Here is a 24,182-nt window from a genome sequence, read left to right as displayed (position 1 = left end):
TTATTTTTAAATAGTATTTAAATTATTTTTTTTCTTAAGTAATAAAGTAAAGTTCATATACCTCCTCAAACTATCACCTAATTGACAATGTACGTCCCAAACTATAAATTGTGACAATATCCCACCAAAATTATCAAAACATTGTCAATGTCCCTCCTAAAACTAGCAAAAAGTAGGCCGGCAATTTTGACACGACCCGTGAACCCGACACGAACACGACACGAAAAAAATGTATTGGGTTTGGGCTAATCGGGTTCGGGTCGTAATCGGGTCTACCCGATTAAGACCCGGAAATTTCGTGTCTGGCGGGTCGACCCGCACAATATCCGGGTCTGGCGGGTCGGCCGCCAGACCCAGTTTTTTTTTTGTTGCTTTTTTTTTGCCTCGCAGAGTCGCAGACGGCCAATACCTCTGTACCTCACGTTTTCTTTATGTTTTCAATTACTTTAGTAACTTTACCATTTTGATTTTTGAACAAACCCCGTCTGTAACCCTCCGAGTAACCTAACCCATTCTAATGTCTACTAATAAGAACTCCCTAAGCATTGATGCCATTGTTTGTTTCGGATAGCAAACTTGTGATCTTTAGAAAAACTTTACTGTACTTTACCTTGTCGTTGCTAAAATGAAAATCACTTAAATTATAACTATTCTATTATATTACATATTTTGATAAATGTATTTGCACAATTAAATAAGGGTCTTGGTCTTCTATGGCTCTCATGGAATTCAAAAATTTTGAGTCTTGGCCCAGGGTTGGATGCTAAAAAAAATGTCTGAGAATTTGTATCTTTGTTCAAATTAATTTTTTAACACTTTTGTTACATGTGGGACTAAATTATAAGTGGACTATTTTAATAAATGAACTTACTTGTTTTAACTTTTAACTTTTAAGTTTAGGTGAAATTATGAGTTTAGTAATTTATTTTGGAGTACAATTTGTCAATTAAGGTTACTTTCAAATTTTTTTTTTTTTTAAATAGAGATTGTCAATTTGTCAATTTGTCAATTAAGGTTACTTTATTAAAGCCTTTAATCTCTTAGAACTCAATTTTTTTTATTGACTATATTAATGTATTAGTATTATTATTACAATTTTGAATTTTAATTTTTTTTTAAAATTTTATAGTTTAGGGTAATCGGGTCGTGTCGAGTCGTGTCTACCCGTTTAGGCCCGGTTATTTTAAACAGGTAAAACAGGTCGTGTCAGGTTACCTGATTATTTTCGTGTCGTAATCGTGTCAAACCCGATTACCCGTTTAGCTTAACGGGTCGTGTCTGGATATAGGCTAACCGTGTAACGGGTACCCGTGGGTCGTAATCGGGTCGTGTCAGGTACCAATTTTGCCACCCCTAGCAAAAAGATAAAAATGACCTTATGTATTTCTCAATAAGACAAAAATACCCCTATAAATTCAATAAATAAATAAAATAAATAAATTTTTATTATTTTAAAAAAAAAACGAAAATTTTAATTTAAAAAGAAAGATTTTTTTTTAAAAAAAATTATTATTATTTTTAAACGAAAATTTTTAATTTTTTTTAAAAAGGATTTTTGTATTTTTTTTTAAAAACGATTTTTTTTTAAAGCGATTTTGTATTTAAAGAGAAATTTTTATTTAAAAGAAACGGAAATTTTTTCTTTTCTTAAACGAAAATTGTTAATTTTTTTTTTAAAACAGAAATTTTTATTTTAAAAAGTTATAAAAAAAAATATTTTTCATAACAAAAAAAAAGAAGAAGAAATTTTTAATTTTTTTCTTATACAGTGGATTTTTTTTTAAATTTTAAATTTGCCACCCTTTAGATTTTATTTATTTATTTTAGTTTTAGGTTTTTTCTAGAAGTTTTAGTATTTTTTGTTTTTATTTTACTAAGGGTAGTTTCGTCATTAGGGAGAACATTGACAATTTTTGATAGTTTTGGAAGAAAATTGTCACAATTAAAAGTTTAGAAGAGACGTTGTCAATTGAGTGGTAGTTTGAGGGGTATATAAATTTTTTCCTAAGTAATAACATCTTATGTGATTAGTATTTTTTTTTAAAAAAAATTCTTTTTCTTCATAATAATGACTTTTTTTTTTTAATGACTTTTATGTAGAAAAATATTATTTAATAATAATAATAAAAAAAGACCTTTGCTTCAGAATTTTTTTACTTTTTATTTTGTTTTAAAAAAATATATAAATAAGAGAGAAAAATTTGACCAAAATTATGCCAAAAAGTCCTCCCTTTATTAATCGCCATTAAAAGCTGAACAACTGTATATCCATACTGCTTTAAAGTTTAAACAGAGCCACGAGAAAGAAAAGGAAAAGCCAGCCAGAGGCCCAGAAGGATCAGATAGCCTTTGCACCTCCCCCTACCGTCGACAGAGATGGGGTCTGATGAGCATATTGTCATGCTTCCATACATGGCCCATGGCCATCTCATACCATTCTTAGCACTCGCAAGGCAGATCCAGCGAAGAACTGGCTTCACCATAACCATTGCCAACACCGCCCTCAATATCCAGTACCTCCGTTCCACCATTTCTACCGATTCTAATTCCTCCTTCCGCTTCGCCGAGCTCCCCTTCTGCAGCTCCGACTACGACTTACCACCAAACACGGAGAACACCGAGAACTTGCCTCTCAACAAGATTGTGAACCTCTTTCATGCTTCGTTGAGTCTCAAAGATCCTCTCCGGCGCCTTGTCGGTGATATCATTGACAAAGAAGGGCGGCCTCCGATTTGTATAATTTCCGACGTGTTCTTTGGATGGGCTGTTGATGTTGCAAAGAGTGTAGGCACTGTGAATGTTACGTTCGCCACCGGTGGTGCCTACGGCACCATGGCCTACATCTCTTTGTGGCGGAACCTCCCACATCGCTCTACAGATTCCGACGAGTTCCCGATGCCGGGGTTTCCTGAAAGTTATCGTTTCCATCGCTCTCAACTGCATCAGTTTCTAAGAGCTGCGGATGGCGCCGACATGTGGTCGAGATTTATGCAGCCGCAGATTTCGCATTGTTTGGAGTCTTGTGGGTGGTTGTGTAACTCGGTGGAGGAAATCGAGCCTTTTGGCCTTCAACTTCTCAGAAAATATCTCAAGCTTCCTGTTTGGACTATTTACAAACACCCGTCCTCCTCTTCACGTTCAAGTATTTCCAGACAACGTGCTGGGAAAGAGCCCGGATTGGCTCCTGAAAAATGCATCGAGTGGCTTGATTTACAGAGTCCTGATTCGGTTCTCTACATTTCTTTCGGCTCTCAGAACACAATCGGTGCCTCCCAGATGATGGAATTAGCTATTGGGTTGGAGGAGAGCGGAAAAGCTTTCATTTGGGTCATAAGGCCCCCGCTTGGATTCGACCTGAACGGTGGATTCAGAACAGAATGGTTGCCGGAAGGGTTTGAAGAACGAATGAGGGAAAGCAAACGAGGGTTGTTGGTGCGCAACTGGGCGCCCCAGCTGGACATTCTATCCCACAAATCGACCGGAGCTTTTCTGAGCCACTGCGGCTGGAACTCGGTGCTGGAGAGCTTAAGCCAGGGCGTGCCGATAATAGGGTGGCCGATGGCGGCGGAGCAGGCGTACAATTCAAAGATGCTGGTGGAGGAGATGGGTTTGAGTGTGGAGCTGAGTAGAGGGATTCAGGGTGTTCTTGTGGGGGAGGAAGTGAAGAGGGTTATAGAATTGGTTATGGAGAGAGAGGGGAAAGGCGAGGGTATGAGGAAGAAGGCTGCTGAGGTTAAAGAGCAGATTTTGTCAGCGGTAAGAGACGAGGGAGAAGAGAGGGGCTCTTCGGTCAAAGCATTGGATGACTTTGTGAGGACTATTCTTTCCAAGAGAACAGAACAATCAACCATGCTGAATTTGGGTACAAATATTTAAGGGAAATTATAGATTAATTAGTTTTTGTACAACATCTCTAACTTCTTTGTGGTTTGTGAATTATGGGCCTATGTTCTAAAGATTGATTTGGTTTACCTAAGTATAACCATACGAGGCTTTTTTTTTTTTTTTTTATGGAAAAATATTGTATCTACTATTTGGATTCGACCTTTTATGGAATAACTTGATTCAAAATTGATCAAATCTGTTAGTTTAGGTTTTGGCACATTCGGTTTGCATGTACGTTGTTGAAAATGATCACCTCAACATGGTTCATGAACAGATTCTAGAGGCATGTTCGGACCTCCAGAAGCCAGGTCTGGACATAAAAACCAGCAAGGTTGTTTTGAAGAGCAGGTCCGGACCGCCAGAAGACCTAGGTCCGGGATCTGATTTCCAGAAACCTTGTCTTGAATGAGAGGTTCCGGACCGCCAATTTTATAGGGAGGTCCGGAGCAAAAGCTGGGTCCGGACCCCATTTCCAGCAAGCTCGTTTTTAATTAGGATGTCTGGACATCACTAGTTTACGCATAGGTAACCCTAGCCATGTCCGGACACCAACTTATCCATGTCCGGACATGGCTTCTAGTTTGTTATTTCAATCTCTATTTAAACATGATTTTGCTATATTGAAAGGTACGTATTTTGTGAGCAAAATCAGAGTGCTTAGAGTGAGAGATATTGTTCAAGATTATTTGTGAAAAAAAAATACGTGAAGCCAATCGAGTTCGGTGAAAGGAAATATTTTAGAAGAATTGTGCCAGATGTTCTGGAAAGGGCTACTGAGGTAGAAGTCAAGTGGGTCACTTGTCGTGTGCAAGGAAGAGTCAAAAGTTTTGTAATTCTTCTTGTATTCCTTATTCTTCTTATAGTGGATTGATTTCCTGGGTTTGGCTGCCCCGGAAGGTTTTACATTTAGAGAGTTCTCTAAATGGTTTCCTCTTCGTAACCAAATATCTGTGTTCTTGATTGCTTATTTCATATCTATATTTGGTTGATCTTTTAACTACTAGGTTAGATCTTTTTCTGGATAATTTATGTGAAACACCTAGACATTTGGATAGGTGTTGTTTGGAGGTCGTTTTAGAATTTTCAATTGGTATCAGAGCGGGTTCACTCTGTGAAGGAATTTTTTTTTTTTTTTTTTCCAAGACTCCATATCAAATGTCTCTTACGGTTGCTCCTAATTCTCTTCCCGTCTTTGACGGAACAAATTATACGCTTTGGAAAATTCGTATGAGAGCTTACTTTAAATCCATTAATGTTTGGCATATTGTTGAATCTGGATGGACACATCCAGACAAAGCAATAGCTGAATGGACAACGGAGGAAAAGAATAATGCTACTGCGAATGACAAAGCTATAAATGCTATTTACATCTCTGTTTCAAATGAGGAATTTTCTAGAATTTCTAGATGTGAAATAGCTAAGGAAGCTTGGGAAACTTTAGAAATCACACATGAAGGAACTAAGGTTGTTAGAACTTCAAAAATTCAAATGTTGATTTCTCAGTTTGAGGAGATTAGAATGCAGGAAGATGAAACTTTTGATGAATTCTATTCAAAGCTTAGTGCCATTAGAAACTCTACCATTAATTTGGGAAAGAAAATGGATGATGCTAAAGTGGTGAAAAAAATCTTAAGATCTTTGCTTGAGAGGTTTATTCCCCAAATTGCTGCTATACAACAGAGCAAAGACTTAGATACTATGAGAGTAGAAGAACTTGTAGGTTCCCTTCAGACCTTTGAGCTAATTCTACTCAAACTCAAGAAAACTAAAAACATTGCTCTCAAAGCAAAAAATGTTAAAGTCAATTCTTGTGGGTCATCTGATGAGGATTCTGGTGATGATGAAGAATTTGCCCTGTTTGCTAAAAAATTTAGAAAATTTTTTAGACCCGTGAATGGAAGGTTTAAAAATCGTGGCTAAAAAATTCCTGTGAAACCTAAAGGTGAATTTAGAAGTAATCCACGTGAGAACTTAGAGACTGATCAGAAAGATAAGTTCACTAGTGGACGAAAATGTCATGAATGTGGGGGTCAGGGTCATATTCGAATTGAATGTGCTAATTAGAAAAAATCCAAAGGTAAAGCTTTCAATGTCACTCAGAGTGATGAATCGAATGATGAAAAATCCGAAGAAGAAGTTGAAGGAGGAGTGAATTATTTAGCTTTTACTGCTTCTTATGATAATTATTATCAGACTGTTAACTCACCTCATATGATAAATGAATCTGAAATTGAATCTGATGATGAGGTGGATTTATAGACTGCTTATAATAACTTGTTTGTGGAATGTGATAAATTGAACAAGCTGAATATGAAAAATCTGAAAGAAGCTGAACTTGAAAAAGAAATATTAATGAAATCTATGGATGAATGTTTAGCTATTCGAAACATTTTGACTTCTGAAAATCTCATGCTGATTGCTAAAGTGAAATCTCTGGAAAAGGACTTGAATGATTCGAATGATCATTTAAAAAAATTTTCTAGTGATAAATTGAATCAAATGTTAGGAAATCAGAAACATTCACATGATAGGACTGGATTGGGTTTTAATAAACATGTTAATTCGTCTTCTTCAAATGTTGCAACCACTTCTAAAATCATGTTTGTGAAACCTAAAATGAAAGATGTGGAAATTGAGAATTCTTGCTTACCTCAAGAAAGTTCAGAAGATGTGACCAAGAAAAATAAGTTGAAATTCAAAGTTCCGGTAAGGACTAACTTCATCCCTACTTGTTTTCACTGTGGTGTCAAAGGTCATACTCGACCAAATTGTTTTCAAATTAGGGCTAAACAACCATGGTCTCAGAAGAATATCCCTAGACTAGATGAACCTGGAATTGGAAATCAACTAAAAGTTTTAACTGCTCAAGTGAAACTTATTAGTGAAAAGTTAGCTGTTTTGTCAAATTCTGTTGATATAAAAGATATGTTTAATTTGATTGACGAGAATGTGCAAGTTCCTCCTCAAAAGGAACATGCCTGGGTTAAAAAGAAAGATCATCTATGTCTTGTTGCTCATACTGCCTTAAGTGTGCTTAACTCGTGTTTGTGGTTTTTGGATAGTGGTTGTTCAAAACATATGACAGGTGATAAGTCTCTATTCAAAGAGCTTAAAGAAGGCAAAGGAGGTGGAAGCATCATTTATGGAGATGGCAGCAAATCGAAGGTGATCGGTCAAGGAATTGTGAAAATATCTGGTGCCCCCTACTCCACAAGAAGTACTGTATGTTGAAGGTCTCCGGGCAAATTTATTGAGCATCAGTCAATTTTGTGATTATGATTTAGTGGTCCAGTTTTCCAAGAAAAAATGCAGCATATTTGATTCTCAAGGAAAATGGTTGATGGGAGGAAAGCGCACTGTTGACAATTGCTATTGTCTCTCCTCAACTTCTCAAATAAAATGTAATAAGGCAACCCTGGACACTGGAGAATTGTGGCATCAACGGTTGGGGCATCTAAATTTTCATGATCTGGTCAGAATTTCAAAGACAGAAGCCATAGCTGATCTACCCAAGATTCATCAGGCTGATAAAGGAAAGTGTGGCCCAGGCCAATTGGGGAAACAAACTAGAACTCCTCACAAAAAGATCTCAGGTATTGTTACCTCTCGAAACTTAGAGCTTCTTCACATGGATCTCATGGGCCCTACACGGACAGCCAGTTTGGGAGGCAAGAAATACATTATAGTGATCTAGATGATTTCTCTCGATACACATGGGTAATTCTGTTAAGAGAAAAATCTGAAGCCTTTGCACAAGTTCAGATGTTGTTTCGGAAAATACAAAATGAACAAGACTGTCTCATCAAGCGAATCCGGAGTGATCATGGCAGAGAATTCGAGAATTCAAGTTTTGAAGATTACTGTGGTCAGCAAGGTATCAAACAAGAATTCTCATCCCCCATAACTCCTCAACAAAATGGAGTAGTTGAACGGAAAAATCGAGTCATACAAGAAATGGCTAGAGTTATGATACATGCTAAAGATTTGGCACAACATTTTTGGGGAGAAGCAGTCCATACAGCATGTCATATTGTTAATCTAGTTTTTCTCAGACCAACAACTACCAAGACACCATATGAGCTATGGCGAGGCAAGAAACCTACTGTCAAATATTTTCGGGTGTTTGGAAGTACATGTTACATTCTTCGTGATAGGGAGAACTTGGGTAAGTTTGATGCAAAGAGTGACGAAGGTATTTTTCTTGGATATTCCAATACAAGTCGAGCCAGTCATGTGTATAACAAAAGGACAAAGTCAGTAATGGAATCAGTAAATGTTGTCATCGATGATGAAACTACCAATGAGCACTTTACAGAAGAAGAACCTCAGGTTGAGGGGGAGCAAGTTGATATGTCTGATAAAACTCATGATCCTCCAAGTCCGAATGGTTCATCAGTCCGTACATCAATACCTTTTGATACTGAAGGCATGACTCCTTCACTAATTCCACACACTTGGTCTCTCGTGCACCATCCTCCAGAGTCAAACTTAATCATCCTAGAGAAAATTTGCTGGGAAATGTTAATGAAGGGTTACGACTGCGAAACAGGGTGGTCAATTGAGTCACTTATTCTTGTTATCTCTCTCAGTTTGAGCCAAAGAAGGTTAATGAGGCATTAGAAGATGAGAGCTGGGTTGCGGCTATGCATGATGAACTCAATCAGTTTGTTAGGAATGATGTTTGGAATTTGGTTCCAAAACCAAAAGATCAGAATATCATTGGCACTAAATGGATCTTCAAGAATAAATCTGACGAGCATGGTACAATGGTAAGAAACAAAGCTTGATTGGTTGCTCAAGGATACACTCAAGTTGAAGGAGTGGATTTTGATGAGACGTTCGCATCGGTAGCGAGATTGGAATCTTTTAGAATTTTGTTGAGCATCTCATGTCATCTCCAGATCAAATTATATCAGATGGACGTTAAGAGTGCTTTTCTTAATGGCATTCTTCAAGAAGAAGTATATGTAGCTCAGCCAAAAGGATTTCAGGATCCAACTTATCCGGATCACGTTTACAAGCTGAAAAAATGCGCTTTATGGATTGAAACAAGCTCCGAGAGCTTGGTATGAACGTCTGACAACATACCTTCTTGCACATGGTTCATCCGAGGACAGGCTGACCTTACATTGTTCATCCGTAGGAAAGGCAGTCAACTCCTCATTGTCCAAATTTATGTAGATGACATTATCTTTGGCTCTACGGTCGACTCACAGGCTCATCAATTTTCTAGAGAAATGAAGCAGGAGTTCGAAATGAGTATGATTGGTGAATTGACCTATTTTCTAGGTTTTCAAGTTCAACAATCCAACAAAGGTATCTTTGTGTCTCAACCGAAGTATGCCAAAGATCTTGTGAAGAGATTTGGGTTGGATGGAAAAAGTCATGCTCGCACACCCATGAGCACGAGTATTAAGCTGAGTGTAGATGTGGCTGGGAAATCCGTTGACCAAACCGTATACAGAAGCATGATAGGTTGTCTCCTTTATCTTACAGCTAGTCGACTAGATATATCTTTCAGTGTGGGTGTATGTGCTCGATTCCAAGCTAATCCAAAGGAATCTCATCTGACAGCAGTTAAACGGATCCTCAGGTATGTCAATGGCACAATAAATTTTGGAATTTATTTCTCTACTGATACAAATCTTGAACTTGCAGGATATTCTGATGCTGACTGGGCTGGTAATGCTGATGATCGGAAGAGTACATTAGGCGGATGCTTTTATGTGGGAACAAATTTGGTCGCCTGGATGAGTAAGAAACAAAACTCCATCTCTCTTTCTACTGCTGAGGCCGAATATATAGCTGCTGGGAGCTGCTGCACACAGCTCATCTGGATGAAGCAACTTCTTGCAGACTATGGATTTGATCAAGGAAAAATGATTGTCTACTGTGACAATACGAGTGCCATCAACATCTCAAAGAATCTGGTTCAACATTCACGCACGAAACACATTGACATTCGTCTTCATTTCATCCGTGACTTGGTAGAGACCCAGGTGGTATCTCTTGAATTTATGCCTACTGAATACCAATTAGCTGACCTGTTTACAAAACCTCTAGATGGATCTAGGTTTGAGTATCTCAGGAATGCTATTGGTGTATGCGATCTCTCATGATTGTATACATAGAACATGCCTAGAAATTGAACATATTGATATTTGTCTATAGCTGTTCTAGGGCATTTTTGTTTGTTTTTGATTATTTTTTTTGTTGTTGTTTGCTTTGTCTTTATTTTCTTTGATTATTTTTATTTTTTTTTAGATTGTTTTATTTGTTGGGGTCAATATTTCTGCAATTTACATCTACTGCTCTATATGTTTCTGATATTCCTTGTCCTTCTGAAAACTGTTAATGGAGTAAGAGTCAGTTTTTCTCATGTTCGAAATTGTGCACTTTTTGCCCCCATTAGGTTTAGATTTTTGTTATGTGTTTGGGAATTTGGAGCAAACATTTTGCTTGGAAGATAGGTAGTGTCATTTCTATCCACTTGACTAACTCGTTAGTTGAACCTAGCTCCTAAAAATTCTAACATTTTTTAAAAAAAACAAAAAAAACAAAAAAAAAGGGCATAAAATAAGCTCCTATGACTTAGTTTTGCTTCTGTCTGTCCCTAAAGAAAGAATCAATGATCAAATCATTGCGGAAATAGATGATTACTAAAGGACATGGTAAAAGCGAATGATTAGTCTCAGGAGGAGTGTATCGGATGAGGGAATCTAGGTCATAACATTATAAGGTTTTACTGTGGCTTGAATCAGACTGTTTGTCTTCCTTTACAAAATGCCTACCTAGATTTACCTTTCATTGATGAAATCTGAGTTAATGGGAGTTTTCACACACTACACCATCACATGAGATTTCTGATTATTGCCTACTTGACTGCATTCACAGACCAAGGTTGTGTCATGCATATGGTACATTTACGGTGTAAGTGTAGCTTGTTGATCACTCCGAATTGTTAAGATATTCATACGGGAGGGTGTCCGGACACGGCACTTACCTGTCCGGACACGGCCATCGCGAGATTTCATTCTTAAAACCGTGAAAATTTTTTTTTTGCTTCCTCCCTCTCTCGGCCCGAAACCATTTTCCCTAAAAAAATTTGTTTGGCATTTTTTCCTTCCGCTTTCTTTCTCGGTGATTTCATTTCTTAAAGGCTCAACACTTTGGTATCATCCAAGGTATGCTTCTTCCATTATTCCTTTTCGATTTGATTTCAAATTGCAATATGTAACTGGTTGGGTTTAATTGTGCGATTCCGAATTGCTTATCTGTTTGATTCCTATTGTTCATTCTTTCTATCTCACATGGCTGTTGCACAATACATCATCTATCATGTATTTGGGGATGGGTTCATTAGTTTGCCATGGACTGTTCACAGATGAATTTTCTTTGCCTATCACGTGTTTGATAAAATGCCTCAAAGACTCCGTTTTGCAATTGTGTTCCATTTTTTTCATTACCTTGCTTTATTTCAAGGTCTTTGGTTTTTAGATGTTGGTTGCAAAGTTTCTAGGAAAGGTATGGTCAATATACATGCAATTTTTTTCAAATGTGATAATTAATAGCTCAATGCCTATTACCTGTTTGATAGAATGTCTAAATGAAATTGTTTTCATTTATATTTCTTTATCTGCTAGTAATAAGTTTTTTTATTTAAAATTTGTTTTGGTTGCATCTTTTTCATTTATGGGATCACATTGGATCACTTGTTTCATCTCAGAATTTTTTTTCAAGATACTTTCTTCTATGATTTGAGATATTCGTATGCCATTTTTTTTTGGGTATGAATTCAAAAAATGGTGTATCCAATTTCGGAATCAACACCAAGGAGAAAGCGCACTCGAGAAGAAAAATCAATCTTACAAGATAAGATTTTGACACGCAAAATTGTGATCGAGCGTGGAGTAGAGCAAAATGATCTTCGAGTGGAACCGTTTCGATTCATTCATGACATATTCCAGGCAAATTAGTGGACCTCCTTGTTCATTCCTGTTAATGCCTACACTCGGTTAGTTCGGGAATTCTACTACCACATCGATGATATTGACTTGGTTGGTCCCCATCATTCACAACCAAGGTCTTCGGGAAAACTCTTAATATCACTCCTAAGCTGATCAGTGAAGTTACTGGAATTCCATTGACGAATGAGAAGCCGCTTCCATTTCTGGAAGATGATCCACAACCAACAGAGGCTGAAATCATGGCGGTTCTTAATCCAAGTCGACAGCTTGTATGGGATGAAGACCTGAACAAAATTTCGATTGGCTATGTACGGGCTCCAGAGAGGTTGTTAACTCGGATTTTGCTGCAGAATATTTGGCCAATGTCTCGACATAGTCATGTGACTATCGAACGAGCAATGATGATTTATGGCATCATTAACCATGTTGAGTTTTCTCTATGCACTCATCTAGTATTGACAATGATCGAGCTCCATGAGGATCACTCTATTGCATTACCTTATGGCGGTCTCATTACGAAAATTTTGCACGCTACTTTGCCAAAAATTGCTACCAATGAACATATGGAAGCTCTTGAAGGTTACTTTGGCAAAGGAACTATGATGAAGTCAAATGCCCAACTTAGGCTTCAAGCTTCAGCTGCTCATGCGCCTCCAATTATTCAAGACCCTCCAGTTGCGTCTTCCTCAGGATCATCCGATGCCTCAAGTCAATTCAATCAAATAATCTCCTTACTTCAAGCTCAAGGCCGAAGCATCGAAGATCTACACACCCGCATGACGACTTTGGAAAAAGATGTGAAATCTATCAAGGACCGGTTTTGCCAAGAATAATTTTGTTGCTTGCGTTGCTTTCTGGTTGCTATGCTTTATGTTTTTGACAAGACTATTTTTGTTTGTTTCTCATGTCTACTTATTTAAGATTTCATGAGTTATTTTGATTAAACTCTAGAATTTAATTTTTTTTGCTTCCTTTGTCCTTCCGAGACAAAAAGGGGGAGATGATGTGTCATTTTCATGTAATTTTTTGTTCCTGAATGGCCAAAGGGGGAGTTCGTTAGTTTAGGTTTTGGCACATTCAGTTTGCATGTACGTTGTTGAAAATGATCACCTCAACATGGTTCAGGAACAGATTCTAGAGGCATGTCCGGACCTCCAGAAGCCGGGTCCGGACACAAAAACCAGCAAGGTTGTTTTGAAGAGCAGGTCCGGACCGCCAGAAGCTGGGTCTGGACCCCATTTCCAGCAAGCTGGTTTTTAATTAGGATGTCCGGACACAAGAGTTGGATGTCCGGACATCATTAGGTTACGCATAGGTAACCCTAGCCATGTCCGGACGCCAACTTATCTTTGTCCGGACATGGCTTCTAGTTTGTTATTTCAATCTCTATTTAAACACGATTTTGCTATATTGAAAGGTACGTTTTTTGTGAGCAAAATCAGAGTGCTTAGAGTGAGAGATATTGTTCAAGATTATTTGTGAAAAGAAAATACGTGAAGCCAATTGGAGTTCCGGTGAAAGGAAATCTTTTAGAAGAATTGTGCCAGATGTTCTGGAAAGGGCTACTGAGGTAGAAGTCAAGTGGGTCACTTGTCGTGTGCAAGGAAGAGTCAAAGGTTTTGTAATTCTTCTTGTATTCCTTATTCTTCTTATAGTGGATTGATTTCCTGAGTTTGGCTGCCCCGGAAAAGTTTTACATTTAGAGAGTTCTTTAAATGGTTTCCTCTTCGTAACCAAATATCTGTGTTCTTGATTTCTTATTTCATATCTATATTTGGTTGATCTTTTAACTGTTAGGTTAGATCTTTTTCTGGATAATTTATGTGAAACACCTAGACATTTGGATAGGTGTTGTTTGGAGTCGTTTTAGAATTTTCAAAATCCATTCTTAACATTTAATTTGTTATCGAATCACTCATTTTGTCCTACTTATTCTAACTTTTTGGACGGAATGTCACCTCATACCGAGTAGTATTACGAGACGTGTATACATTGCACAATCAACCTGACTACAACAGCCACATATTACAAATGGATCACTACCTCAATGTCTCGTCATCAAATGCATCATCATTAAAAAATGTGACGTAAGGTCCATTTGACAACCATTTGTGGCTCCTGTGCGTGTGCTGTGCACTGTAGAGCAAGTTTGAAAATAACACCAAAAGCTGCAGCATGAAAGACTTTTCTACAGTGTTGGTGCTGTGTTTAACGAGCCTGCATTTTGTGTTCCGAAACTGCTCCTGCAGCAAACCCATTCAATGTGTGTTTTTTTCCCACTTTTTTTTACTTCATTATTCAAAGAGGGTTGCAGTCTTTCTTCTTTCTTCAGTGAAGAAATCTGCTCCAGCTGCTGCTTGGTCCGTGACCCAGCGACGGCGTTATTTTCTTCCACCACGGCTCCACTCACTAGAGCCGAACTCAGGTAATTTTTTTGTGATTTTACTCCTCCCTCTTCATTTCTTTTCTTACATAATAATATATAGTTTTTATTTTTATTTTTATGTAATTATATATGTCATGGGTTTGATCTGATGGGATTACTGTGTTTGTTTGATGTTTTGTTTTGTAATACAATTGTCTTTTGGCATATCTGCTTGGTTACCGAGAAAATTGAAGAAGAAAAAATCTCTGCTTTGCTCTGTTTTTCCCCCCAACCCTTATTCCTTCTCCTTTGACATCCTCCTCCTCGTCTATGAGGAGCCGTTGAGGAACTGCAGTTAGCTCCCCCTCTCTCTCTCTGTTTGTGGGTCAGATTTGCAGATTTTTTTTTTTTACATCCGCACGCCCATTTTCATGGACTGTTTTAAATTTTGGTCAAGAGAATTTTTTTTATTCTTCAATTTTTGGTTTTTAGAGAAGCCCAGAATGGTAGGTATGTGGCTTTTGGTTTGTTAAGTATAAATAACAAAGACAGTGGGATTATTTTATTTTCATTTTTACAATTTTCCTGATTTTCTCACAAACCAAGCGGAGCTATTTGATATCTTGCTTATTGGGTCATCAATTTGTCCTTATATTTTTGTTTCATAGTAAAAGTTTTCTTTTCTTATCTTTTGCCCAATTCTGCATTTTTTTTTCTTTCTTATTGTTTATGGAGTTGCACTTGCTTCGTTAAGAATGCTTTTAAAGCTTCAAGTCGTTATTTTCACCTTGTGCTTCAATTTTCTGTCCTGTCTACTTGCTTTGGCATATTTCTATTATCGAGCCTCTTAAAAAATCAATTATGTTTCCATGAAAGAGTAGAAACAACATCAGACACCCAGTGAAGTAAAAGGTAAAAGAAATAAAACATGCGAAACATAAAGTTACAAGTTTACAGATGAAGCGTACTTAATATAAAACAAACTCTTCATTTGTTGTTAATACGAAATTAACTATAAAAGTCCCACTAGCTAATTTTAATAGATAACATTTAGTTGAACCATACATAATAGACGACATTTAATTGAAAACCCATACATGTTGTCATACCTGTGGTTGCAAATGTCAGACCGTTCATCAACTGCCTCCGGCTATGGTCACCAGGAGACGCACGTATGCTTTTACGGACTGCCATGTCCACTTCGGACCTCATCGAGTAAAGATAACCTGAGTTGGCGATACTTTTGGTGCCCTAAATTTAAGGATAGAACTGGAACACATTGTAAGTTTTTTGACTGGGTCGATGACCCTGTCAATGATCGTACCCGCGTGATGATATCTGAGCTGAAGACGAAGAATAAGTTGCTGGAGGACCAACTTCGCCATAGAGAAGCTGTTGAGAGTCGACTCCATTTTCTACTTATTGCACTATGCGGTCTATGTTTGGCTCTAGCTTCAATGCTCATATATTTCATTTTTGGAATACCTCAGGATATTGCTCGGTGTAGGCTGCCCTTGTAGGAAAATGTTTTGGCCAACAACAATTAATTGTATCTATAAGACAATCCTATATGTAACGACATAGTGTTACGAAACCGGTCTATTTTCATTAACTCAATATAGGCGGTCTATGTTTGGTGATAGACTTCAATGCTAATGTATTTTAACTGCTGTATTCAAGTATGAGCATAATTTTTCTTCTTATGTTCCTTTTGGTTTTTATGTAATCAGTACAACCCTCTCTTTCATTATTAGTACTTAAATGAGTATTGCAGATATTCGTGACTATTAAAAAAAAAAAAACAAAGCAATACTAAAATAATAGAGAAAGACAATCTTTTTTGTAGATTGTTTTTCACAACCATCATTCGCATATATAACATAAAAGAAATTGTTTTTAGAATATAAACAAAATTAAAAAATTGATTGGAAACTCTCGATATCCATTGGATCAAAATTTATCATCAATCAACCTCGCTCAAAATGTCGTTCAATAATCTCAGATCAATGCTAACACTATATGGATATATTGCTTAAACATAATTGAAATTTGTATATGTATATATATATACGAGTCGCGCTAATAAGTGGGTGGAGCCCCCTGAAGCGAATTGAAAATCACATAGATTAAGGCCTTTGATGTATTTCACTTGAAAATACATTGCAAATTTTTTTGTACATACGAAGAACTTTGTAATATTACTTGAACATTTTCAAGTCAAAGGGATAAATACGACACTGCATACACCTAGTCAACCCCTATCTAGGTGTTGTATACATTCGTCTGCAATATCCATAATACACAAAAAATTAAACAAAACACGAGAAGATGAAAGGAGCCGTAAATTATCCCGAATTTACGGTTTGCCACATGTGACTTATCACAGCATCCCGATATATTACCATGAATTCTTTACTTTCGCGAGATCGGTCCGGTGGTACATCACGTGCGACGTATGGAACAGGTGGCATGGTTGCCACCTGAGACACATCAATCCATTTTTGCCTGTATATCTTACTTAAAGCTTTAACAAATAAAGGATCCGTTAGACCGCAATCCTTTCGAATAAAGTTGTGCACGGTACAACACGTGATCACAAAATATCGCTGATATCGCATGAAAAATGGAGGCATACACTTCAAGATTTTGAAACATTTCTTCAGAATTTCGAAGGATCTTTCAACAACTGAACGTAGGGAAGAGTGTCTGTAGTTAAAAAATTTCATAGCATTCTTAGGCGGTATCCGAGATTGACGAAAAGTCTCCTGATGGTATCTTCCATTGCGATGCGGGGTAAGAAACTCCTTGTAGCAGCCATAACCTGAGTCAACCAGGTAAAAATACTCTACAAAAAATTCATTGAAGACTAGCACATTAGACTCGGCGCCAATAGTAGATTAACGAGCACAAAACCTACGTTGCAAACTAGTACCTTCAGTTGGGATGGGGAAGCGGACTTTTGGATCGTGTATGCACTCCCAAAAACCCGAGAGTCATGTGTGCTGCCCTCCCAACCAGGATAGACGTAGGTGAAGCATAGGTCAAAATCAACTATACATAACACATTCTGCGATACGTTCGACTTGTAATCCAGATAGGGCACCTTGTTCTCCCCCGTCACGTTTGTGTCAAAGTGGGTGCCATCAATGGCCCCAATACATTTCTCGAAGAAAAAAATATATATATCGTGAAATCAATTAATGGTACCAATTAACGTAAATGCTATATATTTTAGCAACAAACTTTTTCAACTAAACACTACATTGGATTTAATATGACTTACCCCAAACCACGTTTAATAACGGCTATCTGTCATAACATACGGGTGAGGCACCTGCATAGTGGATGGTCGTATGATAATTTTTCCAAGCCTGCAAAGCACTTTCGAAACTAGGTGACAATATCGGTTTACTGTTTCCGTAGATCGTTGTATTCTATCCGACACATTCCTATGCGTGTGACTGTGTGTGGCAATTAAGAGAAATGTCGCAACTTGCTCTATAATCTTAACATAACGACTACTCTTTAAGAAACCATTTTGTTTCAATGTGTTACACTGTTTCAAGAATGTACTCGGCCCCATTCGAAATCGCTCGTAGCATGTAATTTTGTTGTCATCGGTAAGTACCCAATGTACCCACATAGCGCCGGTTAACATTGACGTCCTTTGAGGAATTGGAATGCAGCTTATTGATGGGTGCATTAAATGGACGTAACATTCTTGCACTAATTCAATCATGCGCAGAAGAAGAATCTCCAATTCATCCCTTAGTGATGAATTCAAATTCGGCTGCTCATCGTCGTCATCCGATTCCTCAATATCGGAATCCGTAAGATCATCACAGTTTGTGAAATCACTGTTGTCAGCTTCATCCATGTCGAAAAACCTACAATTTCATGTAATGCATAATGTCGTGTAGGTTTACATCATATTTAAATATGCGTAATTAGATATTAAAGCCACAAAGATAACATACCATCTTAACGAAGTATAGAGGATAACATAACACGATAACATAACATGATAATGAAGATAACATAACACGTAGATCTACATCATATTGAAATATGTGTCACTTTAAAGGTAAAGCCATACATGTTAGGAAATAGGCAGCCGTACAGTACTAAAGTTTAGTATTACACACAATCATAATAAGATAATAATGTTTTGCAAATTTCGCATAATAGAAAGATAACATAACACAATAATTGATTGTATCAATTATTGTCGGAGGTCATGAAAGTTGAGACCCAATGACGTTGTCCATCGGCATTCATGTTCAATACAAGCTCCGCCTAGTGTGGGTCCATGAGGCTGTCACACATTTTCATATATGCTGTAGGAGGTATTGACATCTCAACAGCAACAACATTAACTATCTTCATCACCCCTCCAACAAGACTTTTAGATGAAGGCCCCCGGGCAGAGGTAGCGTCCCCAACTGATGGGGAACTGTCGGATATTTTCAGATGCCGAATGACTGAATCCTTAATTTCATTAAACTCATTAGTAATCCAAGTGAAAACTTCCTCACCCTTTGTGGAACGCTTGCTAGAAGGAGGGGACTGCAAATCCACATCACATTTCCTCTTTCCCTTTGATTTGCTTGTTGGCTCCTGTACGGGACAGCTAGGGCCCTTAGTTAGGTTAACAATGGCCGGGGGGAGATTGAGATCTACGTGATTCTCACCATCACAATCGAAGTCTGAGGGGGATTGGGTTCTAGCATGTTTGTAAGTTCCAGTAGCAATGGACCCCGTAAAGACGTAGCACATTTTCTCGAAGTTTCTGGGTGGGCCAGTATGAAATTTGTAGTACTTATTAAGTTTCGCATCCTGTTAAAAGGAAAAAAAAATGCAAAAAAATAATTAAGTTAGCACAACCTCTCTAAGTGGCAAAAGATATAACAATAAATAAACTCTATCAATAAAGGTAAAGGTGTACCGTCCTGATGTGCTCCCATTGCTCTGGAGTTGCATTGATCATCCCAAGGTCATCATCCCATCTAAACCCAGTACCATTGTTGTCCCTTTTAAGTTGCAAGTAATTGGCATGTTTTGTTCTTAGGCGGCGAATTTTCTCACCAACTTGGTAATCCGTGTACTGAGTGCTATCAGCAAGTCTGTTGTTCACCCTTTGAGCAATGCGAGAAATAATGGGTTTCCCATATGGTGGTCGTGTACCTTCTTCAAGGAACTCTTTCAAAATATTGAGCAGGCAATCCTCGTGTTCGTTTTCCCATTTCATGCAAAGGTAGACCCGGCTAACGGGTTGGGAGGGTGAGTGGGAGGAAGCATGCTTGCGGGGGGACTTGCGAGGCGTGGAAAAAAACATCTATGATTTGGGAGGATCCCATGTGACAACTTAATAGTTTGCATATATGCATAAATATATGAAGCATATAGATCTCAACAATAAAATTTCGTATATGAATGCAGTTGATAGTTAATGTGGACAAAGAGACCAGATAGCAAAAGATAACAAGAACAACACATTAACAAAATTTTAAACACGAACAAATGTAATGAAATGATGAGTTTGATTTAACTAGAATAATCAACGAACCTTTTTGGGCAGGATGTCACGTGGTCTTAAGGTGTATCCGCCGTACTGAGAAATAAATGATAACCAAATTAGTCACAACACAAATAATTGTTTTATGTCTCCATGCACCGAAATTATACAAAACGAGAGCATGACTGCATTATGTTAGAAAAGATATTAATGAAACCGCAATGTCCATAATAACATGAATCCAAATAGCAGCAGTTACCCAAACAACAGCAAAATATATCTTCATCAACAATCAATTTTTAAAAAGTAATCCAAATATAATAATCCACATAGATGGTTTTAGTATTAGATATTTCATCTCTAAATATATCAATGTAAAATTGTAGTTACATACCTCATAATACTTCACTGAAAAAGAAAACATAGAGAAAACAATCGAAAGAAGGCAATTCTGAATTAACAAGTCAATAATATATATTACATTCCTTATACAAGTTCAAGTAGTTTTCATAAATGTAACCCTTAGGCTGCAAGAAGAATTATCAAATGAATTATCAACTAAATGTTTTCTTATCTTATTGTGTGGTCTCTAAGGGGAATGAAGATTTGAATTAGTAAGGTGAGCTTATAAAAAATTGAATCATTTATATAAATTTAGTAAAGGACCGGAAGGAAACTAAATGAATAGAGACATTTTCTTAATTTTACATGCTAGAAGAGGGGCATAAATATTATTTAGGGGACAAAATTATAAAAAAAATATATATATATTTTAGGAAAGATTCTAAAAAAGATTCATCCCCCCCAACCTTTCAAGCAGGTCCGCCCTTTGGCAACATTTTTAAGACAACTTTTGGCTAAGCAAAAAAATTAACAAACAATTCAACACTCAAATTAAATTATTTTTACATTTATGTTATGTTCTAATTAAAAAATCGAAAATACCCTCTAAATCACTTTACCAGCCCAATCCTTATTGATATGTTTGGATAATAGAAATGAAACATATATAGCACTGTGGAAAGAATGGGTGAACGTGCATTACGTTCATTACACTGTAGTGTAGTGAATCTAGTGATTGACTATAAAGCAATTAAATCTATACAAAGATAACTAATAGAGAATAGAGATGGAGATTAATTAATTTCTCTCTTTGAAGTTTTCCTACTGGTAGAAGAAAAGAGACCTAGGTGACAAGATGAGAAACCCAACTTTTGGTCTTTTTTCTTTTTTCCTTTCCCTTCTGTTTAATAAATTGCAGCAAAGTAATTGTTCAAATACAATATTTTTATGTGAATTATAATGATATTTTATGAATTTGTTTAAGCCACTTATTCTTTTCTGTCTGCAGGAAAATTCCAAGAGATTTGACAGAGGCGTCATTATCAGGTGCAGGATTATCCCTCCCAGTAATATTACTTGATTTTGCAGAAAAATTTGTTTCCATGTTAACATTACTTGATTATGCAGATAAATTCGAACATTATTCAGTTTATGTCGACCAAGTAATAAAAAAAGTGATAGAGGCATAAATCACAAAAAATTACCTGAGTTCGGGCTCTAGTAAGTGGAGCCGTGGTGGAAGAAAATAATGCCGTCGCTGGGTCACGGACCAAGCAGCAACTGGAGCAGATTTCTTCACTGAAGAAGGAAGAAAGACTGCAACCCTCTCTGAATAATGAAGTAAAAAAAAGTGGGAAAAAAACACACATTGAATGGGTTTGCTGCAGGGGCAGTTTCGGAACACAAAATGCAGGCTCGTTAAACACAGCACCAGCACTACAGAAAAGTCTTTCATGCTGCAGCTTTTGGTGTTATTTTCAAACTTGCTCTACAGTGCACATCACACGCACAGTAGCCACAAATGGTTGTCAAACGGACCCGTAGAGGTTGTGGCATCTTGCTTAGCCTGGGTATGGAGATGTAGATGTGTTTCTATGTATAATTATACCCTTCATGATAATAACATAATTTAAAGTCATGATGATCATGATCTCATCAGAACTTCGCAGTTAGCGAGGTTATACGAAAGTAGTATCAGAATGGGTGATCTTCTCAGAAGTCTGGTTCGAGGGAGCAAAAAACAGACAATATTGTGTGTCAATGGGGTGAAGTGTTACAAATGGTATCAGAGTCATTGCCTAGCTTGAGATGAGGGGAGTGTGAACAAGCCCATGAAGGTCGCTAGAGGGCACTTGTTGGGACGCCAAAAATGGGCTAATCCCATGAGGGTCGTCAACCGAGACGTTGGGTCCTAAGAAAGGGTGATTGTGGCGTCCCACATTGCGTGTGTATAGAGATGCAGATGTGCTAATATGTATACTTAGAACATTCCCAGCAGCTTCCTCGTCATTTTCTCTAAATTTAATATAAAAACTACTTTTTACTTCCATATCTAAATGTACTCCACAATAACTTTCCTTAAATTTTCCTTATAACATTCAAATATTGTTTTTACTTGTACTTTTTTTTTTTAAAAAAAAATTTCTTTCTCTCTAGCACGTCTTCTCTCTGTTTTTTTTTTTTTTTTTGGCTCTCTCTCTCCCACATCTCTCTGGTCTTCTTCTTCGATTTCTTTCTCTCCCACACATCTTCTCTCCTTCTCTCATCTCTTGATTTTTCACCAACTATTGTGCTTGTAAACATATATCTACATCATAAAACTCTCAATTTTTCTGATTTGCCTCTTCCAAGGTCCCTCATGGCGATCTTCGAGTTATCCTCACCAGGAGAGCATCAACGCTCTCTTCTCACTCCTGTCTTGGACCTTAAATTAAGCCTCTGGTAAAGGCCATGTGGTTTGTTGACCATGGGACCTTGGACGAAAAGAACAAATGAAAAAGAAATAAGAACTAGAGAAGGAGAAAATGTGTTGCGTCAAAAGATGTGAGAGGAGAGAGAATTGAGTTTTTTTTTTCATTTTTTTTTTATTTTTTATTTTAAAGTATAAGGATCACTACAGTAAGTTTCATTGTAGCGATCCTCATGTTTGTGGCAGATTTAGGAACTCTGCTGTAGATGATTTTTTGTGATTTTTTTGACATTTTTTCTAAATTTAGGAAACATAACCACTTATAGGGGAGCGGCTGCTAATACTCTTACACCTTTCATGACAACAATATGTTTTAAATTGTGATGGTTATGATCCCATCAAAACTCCACAGTTGAGTGAGCTCAGGCGAGAGTAGTATCAGGATGCGCGACCTCTTGGGAAGTCTAATTCGGGGGAGCCAAAAGTAGACGATATTGTGTGTCAATGGGGTGAGTTGTGATGTGTGCCAAGTATTACACATTTGGACCCCTTAATTTATATTAGTTAATCCTTTAATTGTGTTGTAATCTAATGCTTTGTGTTAGTTTTATGTTTTTAGTGTTTTTAGGTTATTGAAGGAAACCTGTGAATTTAATGTGAAAAATACGGAGTTTTGGAAGAAAGCCACAAAGGAGCAGTATCGCGTGAGCACAGATGCACAGCAAAGGGTTCCACATGCATTGGTGTGCTCCAGCGCACTGGCCATGTGATCGAGCGCACCTACGGCCAAGACTCGCACTAGCACGCGAGCACACATGCGCTGTTGGAGAAAACTCACGCTCGAGTGGGCTCGAGTGCACCTAGTGTTCGATTGAGCGCAATGACCTGACAGAAAACTCATTTAAGCGCCGATTTTACGGTTTTAAACCCTAGAAGCTCCTATAAATACAATGTTAAGCTTCAAGAAGAGGAGGCTAGTGACAAAGTCCGATTTTCAACAGTTTTTCTCTCTTTAGTCTAGTTTTCCTTAGGTTTAGATTTATTTTCAATAATCATGTGAAGCTAAATTCTTAACTAAGGTTGAAGATGAAACCCCACTAATGAAGAACGACAACACTTTTGTAAGTCAATATTATTATGATTTTATGGGTTTTTACAGTTTCAATTGTTTTGCTTTAATTCAATTATTGAAATTATTTTTGGATATCAATTGTGATTCCCAAATACATGTGATGTTTTATGAGAATTTCATATAATTGTTTGCTTGGATCTTGATTAAAATAAAATTGGATATCTATTTGTTTTTTGTTCGACGGATACAATTGATGATTTGATTAAATACGGATATCATATGTGATTTTATACAATGGATTGATACATTAGATCTTTTGATTGATTTGTGAAATATAATAAGATATATATAGATTTGTATTTGTAAGAACTTAAGATTTTATTGATGAACATAAATGTGTTGTTCTGACTTAATGGGCGTAAATTCTACAACTTTAGGATTTTTATCGTCTATTAGAAGATATAATATAGCATATATTCCATAGTACCATAAAGATGCAACACAATTACATAAAAAAAAAAAAAAAAAAGGGACCGTTGCTACAGAATTTTTTTACTTATTATTTGGGGAAACTTCAGAAAACCCCTCTGAAGTTCCAGCCGATTTGAAAAGACCCCCCTGAATTT

The 24,182-nt window shown here is 37.1% G+C and overlaps 2 protein-coding genes across 3 annotated transcripts; one reads left to right on the top strand and one right to left on the bottom strand.

The window, feature by feature from the left end:
* The first annotated feature begins 2,283 nt into the window (after window positions 1-2,283).
* Window positions 2,284-3,987, top strand: LOC132178772 (UDP-glycosyltransferase 92A1-like). The gene has a single exon (XM_059591319.1). It carries the CDS (start codon window positions 2,377-2,379, stop codon window positions 3,874-3,876), a length of 1,500 nt encoding a protein of 499 aa, XP_059447302.1. The 5' UTR covers window positions 2,284-2,376; the 3' UTR covers window positions 3,877-3,987.
* A 14,330-nt stretch (window positions 3,988-18,317) lies between these two features.
* On the bottom strand, window positions 18,318-19,630 carry LOC132180098 (uncharacterized). 2 transcript variants are annotated; one of them, XM_059592953.1, is made up of 3 exons: window positions 19,163-19,630; window positions 18,909-19,053; window positions 18,318-18,834 (listed from the first exon to the last, which is right to left on the bottom strand). In XM_059592953.1, the coding sequence occupies exons 1-3, from the start codon at window positions 19,550-19,552 to the stop codon at window positions 18,797-18,799; spliced, it is 573 nt and encodes a 190-aa protein (XP_059448936.1). In that variant the 5' UTR covers window positions 19,553-19,630; the 3' UTR covers window positions 18,318-18,796. The 2 variants fall into 2 exon arrangements, with proteins under 2 accessions (XP_059448936.1, XP_059448935.1); XM_059592952.1 differs by having other exon boundaries at window positions 18,318-19,053.
* Between the last annotated feature and the right edge of the window lie 4,552 nt (window positions 19,631-24,182).

The sequence above is a fragment of the Corylus avellana genome, chromosome ca4, assembly GCF_901000735.1.
Source record: "Corylus avellana chromosome ca4, CavTom2PMs-1.0".
Taxonomy (NCBI): Eukaryota; Viridiplantae; Streptophyta; class Magnoliopsida; order Fagales; family Betulaceae; genus Corylus; species Corylus avellana.
This window is presented reverse-complemented; position numbering and strand designations above follow the sequence as displayed.